General features: G+C 47.2%; 1 protein-coding gene across 2 annotated transcripts in view; it reads right to left on the bottom strand.

Moving 5' to 3' along the window:
• Window positions 1-20,056, bottom strand: part of LOC112259978 (synaptopodin-2) — a 65,716-nt gene that overhangs the window by 18,954 nt on the left and 26,706 nt on the right. For both annotated transcript variants that reach the window (XM_024434731.2, XM_024434730.2), the window contains exon 2: window positions 12,702-12,853. In XM_024434731.2, coding sequence (XP_024290499.2) covers window positions 12,702-12,853 — 152 coding nt within the window. The remainder of the gene's footprint in view (window positions 1-12,701; window positions 12,854-20,056) is intronic.

The raw sequence follows: 20,056 nt of genomic DNA on the forward strand, positions 1-20,056 counted from the left end.
CAACCAAAAGGGAAGGGGGTGAGAGATGTGACCAAGCATGTTTAATTAAGTGATAATGCCCTCGAAGCCGGTGTTTGGAGGATATATTGGCACGTATTAATGTCAAAATAATACACAAAACAGGCTCTGCCCCACCTGCCCTGAATTTTATTTTGTTTATTTTTATTTCACCTTTATTTAACCAGGTAGGCTCGTTGAGAACAAGTTCTCATTTACAACTGAGACCTGGCCAAGATAAAGCAAAGCAGTGCGACACAAACAACAACACAGAGTTACACATGGAATAAACAAACATACAGTCAATAATACAATAGAAAGAGTCTATATACAGTGTGTGCAAATGAGGAAGGATAAGGGAGGTAAGGCAATAAATAGGCCATAGCGGCAAAATAATTACAATTTAGCAATTAAACACTGGAGTGATAGATGTGCAGAAGATGAGTGTGCAAGTAGAGATACTGGGGTGCAAAGGAGGAAAAGAAATTAAATAAATAACAGTATGGGGATGAGGTAGTTGGATGGGCTATTTACGGATGGGCTATTTACAGATGGGCTATGTACAAGTGCAGTGATCTGTGAGCTGCTCTGACAGCCGCTGGTTAAAATTAGAGAGGGAGATATGAGTCTCCAGCTTCAGTGATTTTTGCAGTTCGTTCCAGTCATTGGCAGCAGAGAACTAGAAGAAAAGGTGCCAAAGGAGGAATTGGCTTTGGGGGTGACCAGTGAAATATACCTGCTGGAGCACGTGCTACGGGTGGGTGCTGCGATGGTGACCAGGGAGCTGAGATAAGGCGGGGCATTGTATGGCATTGAAGCTCATCTGGAGGTTAGTTAACACAGTGTCCAAAGAAAGGCCAGATGTAATGGCTCTCCTCTTCGTCTGATGATGAGGAATAGGAATCATCGGACCAACACGCAGCGTGGTAAGTGTTCATAGTAAATTTAATGAAATAAACTGAACACTGAATGACAAAAAACAACAAAGAGAGTGAATGACATGAAACAGTCCTGTAAGGTGAAAAACCACAAAACAGGAAACAACTACCCACAAAACCCACATGGGCAAGAGCTACCTAAGTATGGTTCTCAATCAGAGACAACGATAGACAGCTGTCCCTGATTGAGAAACATACCCGTCCAAAAACAAAGAAATACAAAAACATAGAAAAAGGAACATAGAATGCCCACCCTAGTCACACCCTGGCCTAACCAAAATAGAGAATAAAAGCCTCTCTATGGCCAGGGTGTGACAGTAACCCCCCCCCCAAAGGTGAAAAACCTGACTCTAAAGGGGAGGGTCCGGGTGGGCCTTCCTTACGGCGGCGGCTCGGGTGCGGGACGTGGACCCCGCTCCACCTCAGTCTTGGCCCACTTAGGTGGCGCCCCTGGCGCGGGGACCCTTGCAGCGGGCCCCGAAATGAAGACCCTCATAGAGGGCGCCACTGGACTGAGGGGAGCCTCTGACTGAGGGGCGCATCTGGCCTGAGGGGCGCCTCTGGACTGAGGGGCGCCTCTGGACTGAGGGGCGCCTCTGGACTGAGGGGCGCCTCTGGACTGAGGGGCGCCTCTGGACTGAAGGGCTGCGAGTCTGGCGGCTCCGGCGTGAAGGGCGACTCTGGCGGCTCCGGAGAAGGGCGACTCTGGCGGCTCCGGAGTGAAGGGCGGCTCTGGCGGCCCCGGAGGGAAGGGCGGCTCTGGCGGCCCCGGGTGAAGGGGCTATGGCAGCTCCTGGCGGCTCTGGCGGCTCCGGACGGGCGGCTCTGGCGCCTCCGGAACGGGCGGCTCTGGCAGCTGGCTCTGGCAGCTCCGGACAGATGCTCTGGCCGCTCCGGACAGCGGGCAGCTCTGGCAGCTCCGGACAGACAGTCGGCTCTGGCAGCTCCGGACAGACGGGCGGCTCTGGCAGTCTCTGGCAGTCTCGACCGCATAGATGTCCCCCCCTCCCTGTTCTGGCTGGATGCCAGCTTCCACCCGGCATATGCGGGACGCTGGCACCGAGCACACCGGCCTGTGAATACTCGGCTGAGACACAGTGCGCATCACCCCATAGCACGGGGCCTGATCAGTCACATGCTCGACCCGGTAAGCACGGGGAGTGGGCTCAGGTCTCCAACCTGACTCTGCCACACTCCCCTGTGTCCCCCCAAAAAATATTATTGGGGCTGCCTCTCGGGCTTCCTCGCCAGCCGTGTCCCCTCGTAAACGCTGGTTCCCTTCTCCTGCTGCCTCCGCTCTCCTGGCTGCCTCCACCTGTTCCCATGGGATGCGATCCCTTCCAGCCAGGATCTCCTCCCATGTGTAGGATCCCTTCCCGTCCAGAATGTCCTCCCATGTCCATTCCTCCTTTTCTCCACGCTGCTTGGTTCGTTTGTGGTGGGTAGTTCTGTAACGCCTCTCATCTTCGTCTGATGATGAGGAATAGGAATCATCGGACCAACACACAGCATGGTAAGTGTTCATAGTAAATCTAATGAAATAAACTGAATGACAAAAAAAACAAAAAAAAACAGGAAACAACTACCCACAAAACCCATGTGGGCCAAGAGCTACCTAAGTATGGTTCTCAATCAGAGACAACGATAGACAGCTGTCCCTGATTGAGAACCATACCCGTCCAAAAACAAAGAAATACAAAAACATAGAAAACGGAACATAGAATGCCCACCCTAGTCACACCCTGGCCTAACCAAAATAGCAAATAAAAGCTTTTCTATGGCCAGGGTGTGACACCAGAAGTATACAGAATGGTGTTGTCTGCATAGAGGTGGATCAGAGAATCACCCGCAGCAAGAGCGACATCATTGATGTATACAGTGAAAAGAGTCGGCCCGAGAATTGAACCCTGTTGCACCCCCATAGAGACTGCCAGAGGTCCGAACAAAAGGCCCTCCGATTTGACTCACTGAACTCTGTCTGAGAAGTAGTTGGTGAACCAGGCGAGGCAATCATTTGAGAAACCAAGGCTGTTGAGTCTGCCGATAAGAATATGGTGATTGACAGAGTCGAAAGCCTTGGCCAGGTCGATGAATACAGCTGCACAGTATTGTCTCTTATCGATGGCGGTTATGATATAGTTTAGGATCTTGAGCGTGGCTGAGGTACACCCTTGACCACATCGGAAACCAGATTGCATAGCGGAGAAGGTACGGTGGGATTTCGAAATGGTCAGTGATCTGTTTGTTAACTTGGTTCAAAGACCTTAGAAAGGCAGGGTAGGAGAGATATAAGTCTGTAGCAGTTTTGGTCTAGAGTGTCTCCCCCTTTGAAGAGGGGGATGACCATGGCAGCGTTCCAATCTTTGGGGATCTCAGACGATACCAGGCTAGTAATAGGGGTTGCAACAATTTCGGCAGATCATTTTAGAAAGAGAGGGTCCAGATTGTCTAGCCCGGCAGATTTGTAGGGGTCCAGATTTTGCCGCTCTTTCAGAACATCAGCTATCTGGATCCGGGTGAAGGAGAAATGGGGGAGGCTTGGGCAAGTTGCTGTAGGGAGTGCAGGGCTGTTGACTGGGGTAGGGGTAGTCAGCTGGAAAGCATGGCCAGCTGTAGTAAAAATGCTTATTGAAATTCTCAATTATTGTGGATTTATCGGTGGTGACAGTGTTTCCTAGCCTCAGTGCAGTGGGCAGTTGGGAGGAGGTGCTCTTATTCTCTATGGACTTTACAGTGTCCCAGAACGTTTTGGGAGTGACGGGTCGCCACTGGCTAGCAAGCAAGGGATAAGAACTTTGCCAGCCATTATGGCAAAGGATATAGGATATGTGCCAATATATCCTCCAAACAGGGCATTATCACTTGTATGCAATGGGTTACCAACATACTCAAATAATGATTGACATATTTTAATTAGTTATTTTGTTGAATTTATTCATACAAGTTGGAAATCGCATATTCAACAATGAGTGATTTGGAAGGGATCAGTGACAGTGGCTAACTGCAAGCATTGGAAAGCAATCACTGGCCTGCTATTCAGTAGAGTGGCTGTGTGGTCCCAAAACTGGGATTAAGGGGCTCTTATCCAAGTTTAAAATGATAAACATTCATCATTGGCCATACTGTCAATGAAGCCTGATTTGTGCCACGCTCCTCAAAACTGTTAACTCGGAACTGCGAAAACTTGACTTCAGTGAGTTCAAGACAACTGGGAAGTCGGGAATAAACAAGCTCCGACTGGGAAAATACGTTTTGAACAGTCATCCAACTCGGAATTGTAAATCCGGCCTCTTTCTAGAGCTACGACCTGAAGATCAATAACGTCATCATGATTGTTTTTTTCAGAGTTTACAGTTGTTTTGAAAGCACCATAAATCCAGAATAAGCCAGACTTTGATGGCAAAATTTGCCCACGAAGGACCGCCTCGCCACCTTCCTGTTCAAGTGAGCACAGCACAACAAGGTGAGTCCAAAAATGTATTGCATGCTGCTGCATATATAATGTAATATGCCAGGGAGATATGAATACATACTGTAGCTAAGAAAATAATACTAAGTGTATGTTGTGTAGTAAGTAGCCCATGTGCCTCACCCTAATAATTTGGTATTTTTACCCCTCTTAATTTATCCTACAGTTCTAACACAATCACTTCAAACTGAAGCTGGAAAGACTGCAAACAAGCTGCACTTCGTTTCATTTTGTTTTCTATTGATAGGTCTTAGTATAAATCCATAAAAATTATGCTGATTCATGATTTCGACTGGCTGAGAAACACTGCCTGCCTGTCTGTCTAATCCAAACTCCCAACAGGTTCATTACAATGGGACAGCTGGAGATTGAATTTGAATATTGAAACAATGTTGCAAATGTCGGAGAGACAGCAAGATTTATACAAATGTCTGCTGTTGAAAACTAAATGTTAGTCTAAAAGAAATGTGAGATAATGTCTAGATGCTTTTTATAGTGGAGATCAAGTTTCTAAATTGCTTAGCTGGGCTGATGAGACAGTGTATTGTGCACTCAGATGGAACAGAGTAAATAGGCATTTTAACGTCATAGATGTATTTAGCTTTTGGTAACTTGTGGAATAGACACTGGTTGGAATGTGGTTCGAAAAAAATCTGCATTCCGGATTAGTACCACCCGTAAAGTCGCATAATCTTGGCACCCAGAACCAAATCTTGAATGTGTGCTTGTCTGTGTTTATCTGTCACAATTGGCTAATTAGCTTTGCCACAATATTTATTTTCACCCTTCTAGTCTGTTGACGTCAAAGAGTGCTTTGCAGATATGGGGATAAGACATAAGACAGCAGGCTACTATAGTGTAACTGTCACGGCTGTTGAAGGAGGAGGACCAAGGTGCAGCGTGGTCAGCGTACATTTTCTCTTTATTTTAAAATGACACCGAACAAAACAATAAACACTACAAAAACAAACCGTGAAGCTAAAGGCTATGTGCCCTAAACAAAGTCAACTTCCCACAAAGAAAGGAGGGGGAATGGGCTACCTAAGTGTGGTTCCCAATCAGAGACAACGATAGACAGCTGTCCCTGATTGAGAACCATACCCGGCCAAAACATAGAAATACAAAAATCATAGATAACAAAACATAGAATGCCCACCCCAAATCACACTCTGACCAAACCAAATACAGACATAAAAAGGCTCTCCCCCCAACCCCACAAAGGTGCGGACGCTGGCCGCAAAGCCTGAACCTATAGGGGAGGGTCTGGGTGGGCATCTATCTGCGGTGGTGGCTCAGGTGCGGGACATAGACCCCGCTCCACCTCTGGCTCACCCCTCTTTGGTAACGCCTCTGGTGTGGAGAACCTCGCCGCCGCCCCCGGACTGGGCACCCTCATTGCTGCGGGTCCCGGACTAGGCACCCTCGTTGCTGCAGGTCCCGGACTGGGCACCCTCATTGCTGCGGGTCCCGGACTGGGAACCCTCATTGCTGCAGGCCCCGGACTGGGCACCCTCGTTGCTGCAGGCCCCGGACTCAATTTAACCTTGCGCAATACCCTAGATGCAGTTGCACTCCTAAAAACTAAAAACATTTCTCATAAGAAACTAGCTCCCTGGTACACAGAAAATACCCGAGCTCTGAAGCAAGCTTCCAGAAAATTGGAACGGAAATGGCGCCACACCAAACTGGAAGTCTTCCGACTAGCTTGGAAAGACCTTACCGTGCAGTACTGAAGAGCCCTTACTGCTGCTCGATCATCCTATTTTTCTAACTTAATTGAGGAAAATAAGAACAATCCGAAATTCCTTTTTGATACTGTCGCAAAGCTAACTAAAAAGCAGCATTCCCCAAGAGAGGATGACTTTCACTTTAGCAGTGATAAATTCATGAACTTCTTTGAGGAAAAGATTATGATTATTAGAAAGCAAATTACGGACTCCTCTTTAAATCTGCATATTCCTTCAAAGCTCAGTTGTCCTGAGTCTGCACAACTCTGCCAGGACCTAGGATCAAGAGAGATGCTCAAGTGTTTTAGTACTATATCTCTTGACACAATGATGAAAATAATCATGGCCTCTAAACTTTCAAGCTGCATACTGGACCCTATTCCAACTAAACTACTGAAAGAGCTGCTTCCTGTGCTTGGCCCTCCTATGTTCAACATAATAAACGGCTCTCTATCCACCGGATGTGTACCAAACTCACTAAAAGTGGCAGTAATAAAGCCTCTCTTAAAAAAGCCAAACCTTGACCCAGAAAATATAAAAAACTATCGGCCTATATCGAATCTTCCATTCCTCTCAAACATTTTAGAAAAGGCTGTTGCGAAGCAATTCACTGCCTTCCTGAAGTAAATCAATGTATACGAAATGCATCAGTCAGGTTTTAGACCCCATCATAGCACTGAGACAGCACTTGTGAAGGTGGTAAATGACATTTTAACTTCTTGGATATAGGGGGTGCTCTTTTAATTTATGGATAAAAAAACGTGCCCGTTTTAAGCACAATATTTTGTCACGAAAAGATGCTCGACTATGCATATAATTGACAGCTTTGGAAAGAAAACACTCTGACGTTTCCAAAACTGCAAAGATATTATCTGTGAGTGCCACAGAACTCATGATACAGGCGAAACCAAGATGAAACTTCAAACAGGAAATTAGCAGAATTTTTGAGGCTCTGTTTTCCATTGTCTCCTTATATGGCTGTGAATGCGCCATGAATGAGCCTGCCCTTTCTGTCGTTTCTCCAAGGTGTCTGCAGCATTGTGACGTATTTGTAGGCATATCATTGGAAGATTGGCCATAAGAGACTACATTTACCAGGGGTCCGCCCGGTGTCCTTTGTCTAAATTGGTGCGTAATCTACAAGCTGCACGCAGTCATCCAGTGATTGAGAGGAGAGAGGAGGCTTCCATGAACGATATATCATGAAGAGATATGTGAAAAACACCTTGAGGATTGATTGTAAACAACGTTTACCATGTTTCAGTCAATATTATGGAGTTAATTTGGAAAAAAGTTCAGCGTTTTGATGACTGAATTTTCGTTTTTTTTTTGGTAGCCAAACGTGACGCACCAAACGGAGCGATTTCTCCTAAACAAATAATCTTTCAGGAAAAACTGAGCATTTGCTATCTAACTGAGAGTCTCCTCATTGAAAACATCCGAAGTTCTTCAAAGGTAAATGATTTATTTGAATGCTTTTCTGTTTTTTGTGAAAATGTTGCCTGCTGATGCTAACGCTAAATGCTACGCTAGCTACGCTAGCTGTTACACAAATGCTTGTTTTGCTATGGTTGAGAAGCATATTTTGAAAATCTGAGATGACAGTGTTGTTAACAAAAGGCTAAGCTTGAGAGCTAGCATATTAATTTCATTTCATTTGCGATTTTCATGAATAGTTAACGCTGCGTTATGGTAATGAGCTTGAGGCTGTATTCACGATCCCGGATCCGGGATGGCTAGAATCAAGTTTAATGGCATCGGACCGAGGCTCTGCATCTGTCCTCGTGCTCCTAGACCTTAGTGCTGCTTTTGATACCATCGATCACCACATTCTTTTGGAGAGATTGGAAACCCAAATTGGTCTACACGGACAAGTTCTAGCCTGGTTTAGATCTTATCTGTCGGAAAGATATCAGTTTGTCTCTGTGAATGGTTTGTCCTCTGACAAATCAACTGTTTCGGTGTTCCTCAAGGTTCCGTTTTGGGACCACTATTGTTTTCACTATATATTTTACCTCTTGGGGATGTTATTTGAAAACATAATGTTAACTTTCACTGCTATGCAGATGACACACAGCTGTACATTTCAATGAAACATGGTGAAGCCCCAAAATTGCCCTTGCTAGAAGCATGTGTTTCAGACATAAGGAAGTGGATGGCTGCAAACTTTCTACTTTTAAACTCGGACAAAACAGAGATGCTTGTTCTAGGGCCTGCTAACCTGCTAACCTACAAACCTACAAAGCATTACATGGGCTTGCTCCTACCTATCTCTCCGATTTGGTCCTGCCGTACATACCTACACGTACGCTACGGTCACAAGACGCAGGCCTCCTAATTGTCCCTAGAATTTCTAAGCAAACAGCTGGAGGCAGGGCTTTCTCCTATAGAGCTCCATTTTTATGGAACGGTCTACCTTCCCATGTCAGAGATGCAAACTCGGTCTCAACCTTTAAGTCTTTACTGAAGACTCATCTCTTCAGTGGATCATATGATTGAGTGTAGACTGGCCCAGGAGTGGGAAGGTGAACGGAAAGGCTCTGGAGCAACGAACCGCCCTTGCTGTCTCTGCCTGGCCGGTTCCCCTCTTTCCACTGGGATTCTCTGCCTCTAACCCTATTACAGGGGCTGAGTCACTGGCTTACTGGGGCTCTCTCATGCCGTCCCTGGAAGGGGTGCATCACCTGAGTGGGTTGATTCACTGATGTGGTCATCCTGTCTGGGTTGGCGCCCCCCCTTGGGTTGTGCCATGGCGGAGATCTTTGTGGGCTATACTCAGCCTTGTCTCAGGATGGTAAGTTGGTGGTTGAAGATATCCCTCTAGTGGTGTGGGGGCTGTGCTTTGGCAAAGTGGGTGGGGTTATATCCTTCCTGTTTGGCCCTGTCCGGGGTGTCCTCGGATGGGGCCACAGTGTCTCCTGACCCCTCCTGTCTCAGCCTCCAGTATTTCATGCTGCAGTAGTTTGTGTCGGGGGGCTAGGGTCAGTTTGTTATATCTGGAGTACTTCTCCTGTCCTATTCGGTGTCCTGTGTGAATCTAAGTGTGTGTTCTCTAATTCTCTCCTTCTCTCTTTCTTTCTCTCTCTCGGAGGACCTGAGCCCTAGGACCATGCCCCAGGACTACCTGACATGATGACTCCTTGCTGTCTCCAGTCCACCTGGCCGTGCTGCTGCTCCAGTTTCAACTGTTCTGCCTAATTATTATTCGACCATGTTGGTCATTTATGAACATTTGAACATCTTGGCCATGTTCTGTTATAATCTCCACCCGGCACAGCCAGAAGGGGACTGGCCACCCCACATATGCTCTCTCTAATTCTCTCTTTCTTTCTCTCTCTCGGAGGACCTGAGCCCTAGGACCATGCCCCAGGACTACCTGACATGATGACTCCTTGCTGTCCCCAGTCCACCTGACCGTGCTGCTGCTCCAGTTTCAACTGTTCTGCCTTATTATTATTCGACCATGCTGGTCATTTATGAACATTTGAACATCTTGGCCATGTTCTGTTATAATCTCCACCCAGCACAGCCAGAAGAGGACTGGCCACCCCACATAGCCTGGTTCCTCTCTAGGTTTCTTCCTAGGTTTTGGCCTTTCTAGGGAGTTTTTCCTAGCCACCGTGCTTCTACACCTGCATTGCTTGCTGTTTGGGGTTTTAGGCTGGGTTTCTGTACAGCACTTTGAGATATCAGCTGATGTACGAAGGGCTATATAAATAAATTTGATTTGATTTGATTTGGAGGCCGTCTCTGGAGGCTCCGGACTGGAGGCCGTCTCTGGAGGCTCCGGACTGGAGGCCATCGCTGGAGGCTCCGGACTGGAGGCCGTCTCTGGAGGCTCCGGAATGGAGGCCGTCGCTGGAGGCTCCGGACTGGAGGCCGTCGCTGGAGGCTCCTGACTCGAGGCCGTCTCTGGAGACTCCGGACTGGAGGGCGTCGCTGGAGGCTCCGGACTGGAGGCCCTTGTTGGAAGCTTCATGACATGTCTCACCACTAGAGGCTTCCTGCCATGACTACTCACTGGAAGCTTCGTGCCATGGATCATCACTGGAGGCTTCTTGCCATGGATCATCACTGGAGGCTTTGTACCATGGATCATCACTGGAGGTCTCGAGCTAAGAGCCTACACAACCCGTCCTGGCTGAATGGTGACTTTGGCCCGGCACGTGCGGGGCGCAGGCACAGGACGCACTGGGCTGTGCAGACGCACTGGAGACACAGTGCGCAGAGCCGGCGTAGGATATCCTGGGCCGTAGAGACGTACTGGAGGTCTGGAGAGCAGGACTGGCACAATCCTTTCTGGCTGGATGCTCATCCTAGCCCGGCAGATGCGGGGAGCTGGGATGTAGCACACCGGGCTAAGAACGTGTACTGGAGACACCGTTCTGCCAACAAATTTTCTATAGGATTTAGGTCAGGGTTTTGTGATGGCCACTCCAATACCTTAACTTTGTTGTCTTTCAGCCATTTTGCCACAACTTTGAAAGTATGCTTGGGGTCAATGTCCATTTGGAAGACCCATTTGCAACCAAGCTTTAACTTCCTGACTGATGTCTTGAGATGTTGCTTCAATACATCCACATAATTTCCCCTCCTCGTCACGCCATCTATTTTGTGAAGTGCACCAGTACTTCCTGCAGCAAAGCACCCTCACACCATGATTCTGCCACCCACGAGTAGTGGATTTAAAAAGGGATTATAGCTTTCACTTGGATTCACCTGGTCCGTCTATTTCAGGGTAAGAGCAGGTGTTCATAATGTTTTGGACACTTGTGAAAGTGAATATGTCCCCATACTTTTGGTCCCCTAAAGTGAGGGGACTATGGATAAAAAGTGCTGTCATTTCTAAACGATTCACCTGATATGAAAATACCCTCAAATGAAAGCTGACAGTTTGCACTTTGTCTGCATTGTATCATTTCAAATCCAATGTGCTGGAGTACAGAGCCAAAACAACAACAAATGTGTCACTGTCCCAATACTTTTGGAGCTCACTGTATGTGTTCCCTTAAATATGGGCATCGGAACAAATATCCGATGGCACACCAGACACGCACGGTGTGTGAGGCCCACTGAGTAACTGTTTAAAAGCTGCTTGTTGAGTGTGCACACAAATCTGCAACAGCTGGTTCATCAGCAGCCAAGACACTCAAAGGTCAACGCACTTACCAATGAACCACTATCTGTCCGTCCGGCCACCATGTTCCAGGCCACTCAAACGTGTACATGCAATTTTTTACAATGGTTGGGTCTAATCCTGAATGCTGATTGGTTAAAACCGCATTCCAGCCAGTGTCTATTCCACAAGTTGTCGTTAAAATGCCATCCACTGTCTCATCATCCCAGCCAGGCAACTTGATCTCCACTATAAAAAGCATCTAGACATTAACTCACATTTATTTTAGACTAACATCTACTTTTCAAGAGTGGAGATTTGTATAAACCTTACTGTCTGTCTCTCTGACTTTTGCAGCATTGTTTCAATATTCAAATTCGTTCTCCTGCTGTCTTATAGTAATGAATGTGTCGGGACGAGAGACAGGCAGGCAACGTTTCTCAGCCAGTTAAAATCATGAATCAGGTGGCATCATTTTTATGGATATATACGAAAAATAATAATAATTAAAAAGGTCAAATAAAATGCAGCTAATTTACAGTCTTTCCAGCTTCAGTTTGATGTGATTGTGTTACTGTAGCTGTGTTGTTGGCCAGCTCCTCTGAACAACAGTGTCCTGACGAGCGAGCACATTTTCCATGCCAGGCGAAATCATTGGCTCATTGTTATGGATGTATCCAAATAAATGTCACTAGAAAACAGCTTAAACAAATGCAAATGCAACTACTTTGCTGTTATTCTGGCTGCACGTTTTGGTGTGACTCTAAATTAGCCGTAGTTCTCTAGCTAGCAAGCAAGGTATAAGAACCTTGCCAGGCAATATGGAAATGGAACATTTAGAACGATCGACTGGATGCAGAACTAGCAACCCTATATTTGTGTCGGGACTATATCTTGTAGAAGGATGAAATAGTATAAATTAATTAATCAGAATAATGTCTTTAATGAAAATATGTCAATTGTTATTTTAATATGTTGGTAACCCATTATATAAAAGTGATAATACTCTTGAAGCCAGTGTTTGGAGGATATATTGGCCTGGTTTGCCGGCCCTCAACTTACTGTAGCCTCGGGCCGAACAACACCCGTGCCAATATATCCTCCAAACACTGGCTTCTCTGCCATTATCACTTAAATAATACACTAGTGCTTGCTGTGTTGTGTTGAACCATGCCCTGTAGTATATAGCCCAGTTTTACACAACAATGCAACATTAAGTTATGAGAGCATTGACATAAACCTGGATAAACCTGTAGCACCCCAAGGTTGTGGTGTTAACTTGGCAGTCATTTTTTCCAAAAAAGAAAACTAATCAAAAGACTAAGTATATTTTGGGGTATATAATTCTGGATATTATGTGCAGACCCTGGTTTGAGAAACCATGGTGTAGTTAATGGTGTAGTTGAAATGGTGTAGTTAATGGTGTAGTTAAAAATCCAGCCTTTTGGGGTTACCTTTTGACCAGTAATTGCAGGCAGTTGACGCAGGCGTCAATGAGAGCAATAGCTTCTGGGAGGGAAAGGTCACCGCAGGGTTCTCCATTCAGCGACACCACCTCATCCCCCTCACAAACCCCGGCCAGGGACGCACGACCTCCCTCTTCCACCTGCGGAATTACAAGCAGTGGTGAGTCCCCAGGACATGCCTCACAATAACAAAATCACCTACAACTATTATTCAGGTTAGTGTATTTACTTTATGTAACTGAGGTAGTTTTGGCCAACCACAGTTGTTTGATGAGGAACATTGCCTGAGATCTGAAGGCTTGTGTTAGCTCACCGAGTTAATGCCTAGGACTTTATCGAAGCAGGCTAACACAGCCGTTTGCCACAAAAGATACCCAGGTTCAAACTCCACATGACTGTAGGTAACATTTTCAATAGGACATATACAGTGCCTTGCGAAAGTATTCGGCCCCCTTGAACTTTGCGACCTTTTGCCACATTTCAGGCTTCAAACATAAAGATGTAAAACTATTTTTTTGTGAAGAATCAACAACAAGTGGGACACAATCATAAAGTGGAACGACATTTATTGGATATTTCAAACTTTTTTAACAAATCAAAAACTGAAAAATTGGGCGTGCAAAATTATTCAGCCCCTTTACTTTCAGTGCAGCAAACTCTCTCCAGAAGTTCAGTGAGGATCTCTGAATGATCCAATGTTGACCTAAATGACTAATGATGATAAATACAATCCACCTGTGTGTAATCAAGTCTCCGTATAAATGCACCTGCACTGTGATAGTCTCAGAGGTCCGTTAAAAGCGCAGAGAGCATCATGAAGAACAAGGAACACACCAGGCAGGTCCGAGATACTGTTGTGAAGAAGTTTAAAGCCGGATTTGGAAACAAAACGATTTCCCAAGCTTTAAACATCCCAAGGAGCACTGTGCAAGCAATAATATTGAAATGGAAGGAGTATCAGACCACTGCAAATCTACCAAGACCTGGCCGTCCCTCTAAACTTTCAGCTCATACAAGGAGAAGACTGATCAGAGATGCAGCCAAGAGGCCCATGATCACTCTGGATGAACTGCAGAGATCTACAGCTGAGGTGGGAGACTCTGTCCATAGGACAACAATCAGTCGTATATTGCACAAATCTGGCCTTTATGGAAGAGTGGCAAGAAGAAAGCCATTTCTTAAAGATATCCATAAAAAGTGTTGTTTAAAGTTTGCCACAAGCCACCTGGGAGACACACCAAACATGTGGAAGAAGGTGCTCTGGTCAGATGAAACCAAAATTGAACTTTTTGCCAACAATGCAAAACGTTATGTTTGGTGTAAAAGCAACAGAGCTCATCACCCTGAACACACCATCCCCACTGTCAAACATGGTGGTGGCAGCATCATGGTTTGGGCCTGCTTTTCTTCAGCAGGGACAGGGAAGATGGTTAAAATTGATGGGAAGATGGATGGAGCCAAATACAGGACCATTCTGGAAGAAAACCTGATGGAGTCTGCAAAAGACCTGAGACTGGGACGGAGATTTGTCTTCCAACAAGACAATGATCCAAAACATAAAGCAAAATCTACAATGGAATGGTTCAAAAATAAACATATCCAGTTGTTAGAATGGCAAAGTCAAAGTCCAGACCTGAATCCAATCGAGAATCTGTGGAAAGAACTGAAAACTGCTGTTCACAAATGCTCTCCATCCAACCTCACTGAGCTCGAGCTGTTTTGCAAGGAGGAATGGGAAAAAATTTCAGTCTCTCGATGTGCAAAACTGATAGAGACATGAGCAGTGCATTTTAATCACAGATTCAACCACAAAGAAGGGCACATTTTTTGTTGTTGTTGAAAAAGCAGAAATGTACCATCTCTTTGAGTAGTGAATTACTAATTACACTTTGGATGGTGTATCAATGCAACCAGTTACTACAAAGATACAAGCGTCCTTCCTAACTCAGTTGCCGGAAAGGAAGGCAACCGCTCAGGGATTTCACCATGAGGCCAATGGTGACTTTAAAACAGTTACCGAGTTTAATGGCTGTGATAGGAAAAAACTGAGGGCAGATCAATAACATTGTAGTTACTCCACAATACTAACCTAATTGACAGAGTCAAAAGAAGGAAGCCTGTACATAACATGCATCCTGGTTGCAACAAGGCACTAAAGTAATACTGCAAAGAATGTGGCAATGCAATTAACTTTTTGTCCTGAATATAAAGTGTTATGTTTTGGGCAAATCCAATACAACACATTACTGAGTACAACTCTCCATATTTTCAAGCATAGTGGTGGCTGCATCATGTCATGGGTATGCTTGTAATATTAAGGACTGGTTCAGTCGGCTTTCCACCAGACGCTGGGAGATGAATTCACCTTTCAGCAGGACAACATAAAACACAAAGCCAAATCTACACTGGAGTTGCTTACCAAGAAGACAGTGAATGTTCCTGAGTGGCCGAGTTAGGGTTTTGACTTAAATCTGCTTGAAAATCTATGGCAAGAGTTGAAAATGGTTGCTAAGCAATGATCAACAACCAATTTCAGAGAGCTTGAATCATTTTTAAAAGAATAATGGGCAAATGTTGCACAATCCAGGTGTGGAAAGCTCTTAGACTTGCTGTTTTATGCAGCCCTCCTGAGAGGACATGTCTATCCCCTCTCCTATGCAAAGACTGAGGCCATGGAGATCTACATACTGGAGAGCCTCCAGCAGGGTTTTATCTGCCCCTCTACATCACCAGCCTCCTCAAGCTTACTTTGTGTTAAAAAGAAAGATGGGGGACTGCACCCCTACACTGAACAAAGCCACCATTAAGTTCAGCTATCCTTTACTCCTCATCTCAACCATCATCGAGCAAATGCATGGTGCGCAGTACTTCACCAAACTGGACTTGAGGAGCACTTACAATCTAGTATCTCATAATGCCCTTTGGCCGGTCTAATGCTCCTTCAGTCTTCCAGAACTTTATTAACAACGTGTTTCGGGACATGCTGGGATGGGGCGTAGTTGTTTATATAGATTACATTTTGGTCTATTCTCCTGACCGCGCCCAACATGTCTCGTTAGTCAGGTCTGTGCTGGGAAGACTGTTGGAGCATGATCTATATGTTATACAAGAGCCATATTTATTTTTCCACCGGTCCTTGTCCTTTTTGGGCTACCTCACATCCACGGAGGGAGTGGAGATGGAGAAGCAACGCATCAGCGCAGTCAGGTCATGGTCCATCCATAACTCCGTGACAGCAGTCCAACGATTCCAAGGGGTTGCCACCTATTTCCAAAGGTTCATCCGGGGCTTCAGCATGATGGTCGCGCCTCTTACCTCCCTGCTGAGAGGAGGTCCCCAGCGGCTTCGTTGGTCGGAGGCGGAGAGGGAATTCGAGACACTGAAGGCATGCTTCACCACTGCTCCCGTACTGGCACATCCCGAGCACTCAATTCCCTTCATCGTCGAGGTGGATGCCGTCGAAGTAGGAGTCGGGGCAGTGCATAGAAAACCCCTCCCAAGCTGTGGCCCTGAGCCTTCTACTCCAAGCAGCTGAACCCCGCCCAGAGGAACTACGACTTAGGGGACCTGGGAACTCTTGGCTCTTGGTGGTCAAGAAGGGTCTGAAGGCAAGTAGACACTATTTGGAGGGGTACAAACACCCTTTCCTGGTGTGGATGGACCACCGCAACCTGGAGTACATCAGGGCAACAAAGAGGCTAAACCCGAGACAGGCCAGGTGGGCTCTATTCTTCGCCAGGTTCCAATTCATGCTTTCTTATAGGCCAGGCTCAAAGAACGTGAAGGTGGACACCCTGTCTCGCCTCTATGACACAGAGGAGAGGCAGGGAGAGGAGACCCCCATCATCCCTACGTCCCGTATCATCACGCCAGTGTTGTGGGACGTGGATGCCGACATACTGCAGGACTTGTGCACGGAACCTGCACACGGAACCCGCACCTGCACAGTGCCCGGACGACCACGCCTACGTGCCCACGGGTGTGCGAGACCGTCTCACCTCTCGGTGTACTTTGTAACTGACCTTCCCCCTCCCAGGGGAAAACCACCATTCTCGTCATTGTGGACCGGTTTTCCAAAGCTTGTTGCCTCCTTCCTCTGCCTGAGCTCCCAACGGCCATGCAAACCGCGGAGGCTATTTTTGCGCACGTCTTCCGGCACTATGGGATCCCGGAGGAAATTGTGTCAGACCGTGGCCCTCAGTTCACCTCACGCGTATGGAAAGCGTTCACGGAACGCCTGGGGGTCACTGTTAGTCTCACCTCCGGGTACTGTCCTCAAGCTAATGTGCAGGTGGAGAGGGTCAAATCAGGAACTGGGCAGGTTCCTGTGTTACTGTCAGGACCGGCCGAGGGAGTGGGCGGAGTGTGCTGAGAACGCGCAGAATTCCCTCGAACACTCCTCCACTAACCTAAATCCTTTCCAGTGTGTGTTGGGGTATCAGCAGGCCTTGGCATCTTGGCATCCGAGCCAGACCGAGGCCCCTGTGGTGGACGAGTGGTTTCGGCGCACTGAGGAGACCTGGAACGCTGCACACACTCGTCTCCAGCGGGCCATGCGTCAGAACAAGGAACAGGCCGACCACCACCACAGTGAGGCACCTGTCCTTCTCTCCAGGCGACCAGGTCTGGCTCTCCACCCAGAACCTGCCCCTCCGCCTGCCCTGCCGGAAGCTGAGCCTGCGGTTATTGAGGGTTATTGACGTAACGTACCGTTTGCAACTCCCTGCTGATTATCGCATTAACAGGACTTTTCATGTGTCTCTCCTCAGGCCAGTGGTGCCTGGTCTCCTCGCTGAGGCTGGACCCAGTGATGCCCCGGCTCCTCCTATGGACATCGAGGCAGGTCCGGCGTACTCGGCCCGTGAAGTCCTGGATTTGAGGCATCGGGCGGGGCGTCTCCAGTACTTCATTGACTGGGAGGGGTACGGCACAGGGGAGCGGTGCTGGGTTCCTGTGGTGGACATCCTGGATGCTTCGCTGACCAGGAATTTTCACAGTCGGCGCCCTGACCGACCCGCACCGTGTACCTGTGGTCATCCCCGAGGCCGGTGTCATCCCGCTGCTAGTGCAGCATGTCAGGGGGGGTACTGTCATGGATCCCCCCGGTACTGCTGCTCATTCTGTTCACCAGCTCCAGAGGTCTACGTCACCGGCCTTCTATGCGTCACTGAACTGGATTCATTACCACCAACCCCGGACTGTCTTGTCTCATTATGTACGCCTGGTTCCCATTCACCCTGATTAGTATGTGTATATAGGTGCCCTCTGTGTCACGAATCCCGCTTCCTGAGTCTGTGTTTGCCTGTGTTTCTGTCCTGGAGTGTGTTTCCGGTGTCCTGGAACGCACCCTGTCTGGTTGCCGGGCGAATTAGCTTGTTGGGAGATTGTCGGGCTGCACACCTGTCCTGATCATCAGCTACAGCCATTCACCCGGAACCCATACCCCATCCATGTCTGCATTCGAACCCATACCCCATCCATGCCAGTGTGTTGTTTTCCATTGGATCTGCCTACCCACTCCCATCAACCCACCTCCGCTGCCCGCTCCTCCACCCGGAACTATCTACCTCCACGTTCTCATTAATTAATAAATACACACCATCTTCTTACTCACCTTGTCCTGGTCTGCTTCTGGGTCCAATTCTGGTAAACCCTGACACTCTGTTCCCCATTGTCCTCATCAAATCAAACTTTATTTGTCACATGCGCCGAACACAACAAGTGTAGACCTTACCGTGAAATGCTTACTTACGAGCCCTTAACCAACAGTACAGTTCAAGAAGAGTTAAGAAAACATTTACCAAATAAACTATTATAAAAAGAACACAATAACATAACAATAACGAGGCTATATACAGGAGGTACCGGTACCGAGTCAGTTTGTGGGGGTACAGATTAGAGTTAATTTGTACATGTAGGTAGGGGTGAAGTGACTATGCAGAGATAATAAACAGTTTTTACAAACATCCTCAAAGATTGAGGATCTGGGGAACCATGCAAAATCTTTTCAGTCTCCTGAGGGGGAAAATGTTTTGTCGTGCCCTCTTCACGACTGTCTTGGTGTGTTTGGACCATGATAGATTGTTGGTGATGTGGACACCAAGGAACTTGAAACTCTTGACCCACTCCACTACAGCCCTGTTGATGAGAATGGTGGCCTGTTCGCCTTGCCTTTTCCTGTAGTTCACAATCAGCTCCTTTGTCTTGCTCACATTGAGGGAGAGGTTGTTATCCTGGCACCACACAGCCAGTTCTCTGACCTCCTCCCTATAGGCTGTCTCATCGTTGTTGGTGATCAGGCCTACCACTGTTTTGTCATCAGCAAATGTAATGATTTTGTTGGAATCATGTTTCTCCACACAGTCATTGGTGAACAGGAAGTACAGGAGGGGACTAAGTACACACCCCTGAGGGGCCCCAGTATTGAGGATCAGTGTGGCAGATGTGCAGTTGTCTACCCTTACCACCTGGGGGCGGCCCGTCAGCAAGTCCAGGATCAAGTTGCAGAGGGAGGTGTTTAGTCCCAGGGTCCTTAGCTTAGTTATGAGCTTTGTGGGCACTATGGTGTTGAACAGTGAGCTGTAGTCAATGAACAGCATTCTCACATAGGTGTTCCTATTGTCCAGGTGGGAAAGGGCAGTGTGGAGTGCGATTGAGATTGCGTCATTTTGGATCTGTTGGGGCGGTATGCGAATTGGAGTGGGTCTAGGGTATCCGGGAGGATGCTGTTGATGTGAGCCATGACCAGCCTTTCAAAGCACTTCACGGCTACCGGCTGTAATCATTTAGGCAGGTTACCTTCGCTTCCTTGGGCACAGGGACTATGGTGGTCTGCTTGAAACATGTAGGTATTGCAGACTTAGTCAGGGAGAGGTTGAAAATGTCAGTGAAGATGCAGTTGGTCCACGCATGCTTTGAGTACAAGTCCTAGTAATCCATCTGGCCCCGCGGCTTTGTGAATGTTAACCTATTTAAAAGTCTTGCTCACATCGGCTACCAAGAGCGTTATCACACAGTCATCCAGAACAGCTGGTGCTCTCGTGCATGCATCAGTGTTGTTTGCCTCAAAGCGAGCATAAAAAGCATTTAGCTTGCCTGGTAGGCTCACGTCACTGGGCAGCTCGTGTCTGGGTTTCCCTTTGTAGTTCGTAATAGTTTTCAAACCCTGCCACATCTGATGAGCGTTAGAGCCAGTGTAGTAGGATTCAATCTTAATCCTGTATTGATGCTTTGTTTGTTTGATTGTTCGTCTGAGGGCATAGCGAGATCTCTTATAGGTGTCCTTGAAAGCGGCAGCTCCAGCCTTTCGCTCGATGCAGATGTTGCTTGTAATCCATGGCTTC

Source organism: Oncorhynchus tshawytscha, linkage group LG10 (assembly GCF_018296145.1).
Source record: "Oncorhynchus tshawytscha isolate Ot180627B linkage group LG10, Otsh_v2.0, whole genome shotgun sequence".
Taxonomy (NCBI): domain Eukaryota; kingdom Metazoa; phylum Chordata; class Actinopteri; order Salmoniformes; family Salmonidae; genus Oncorhynchus; species Oncorhynchus tshawytscha.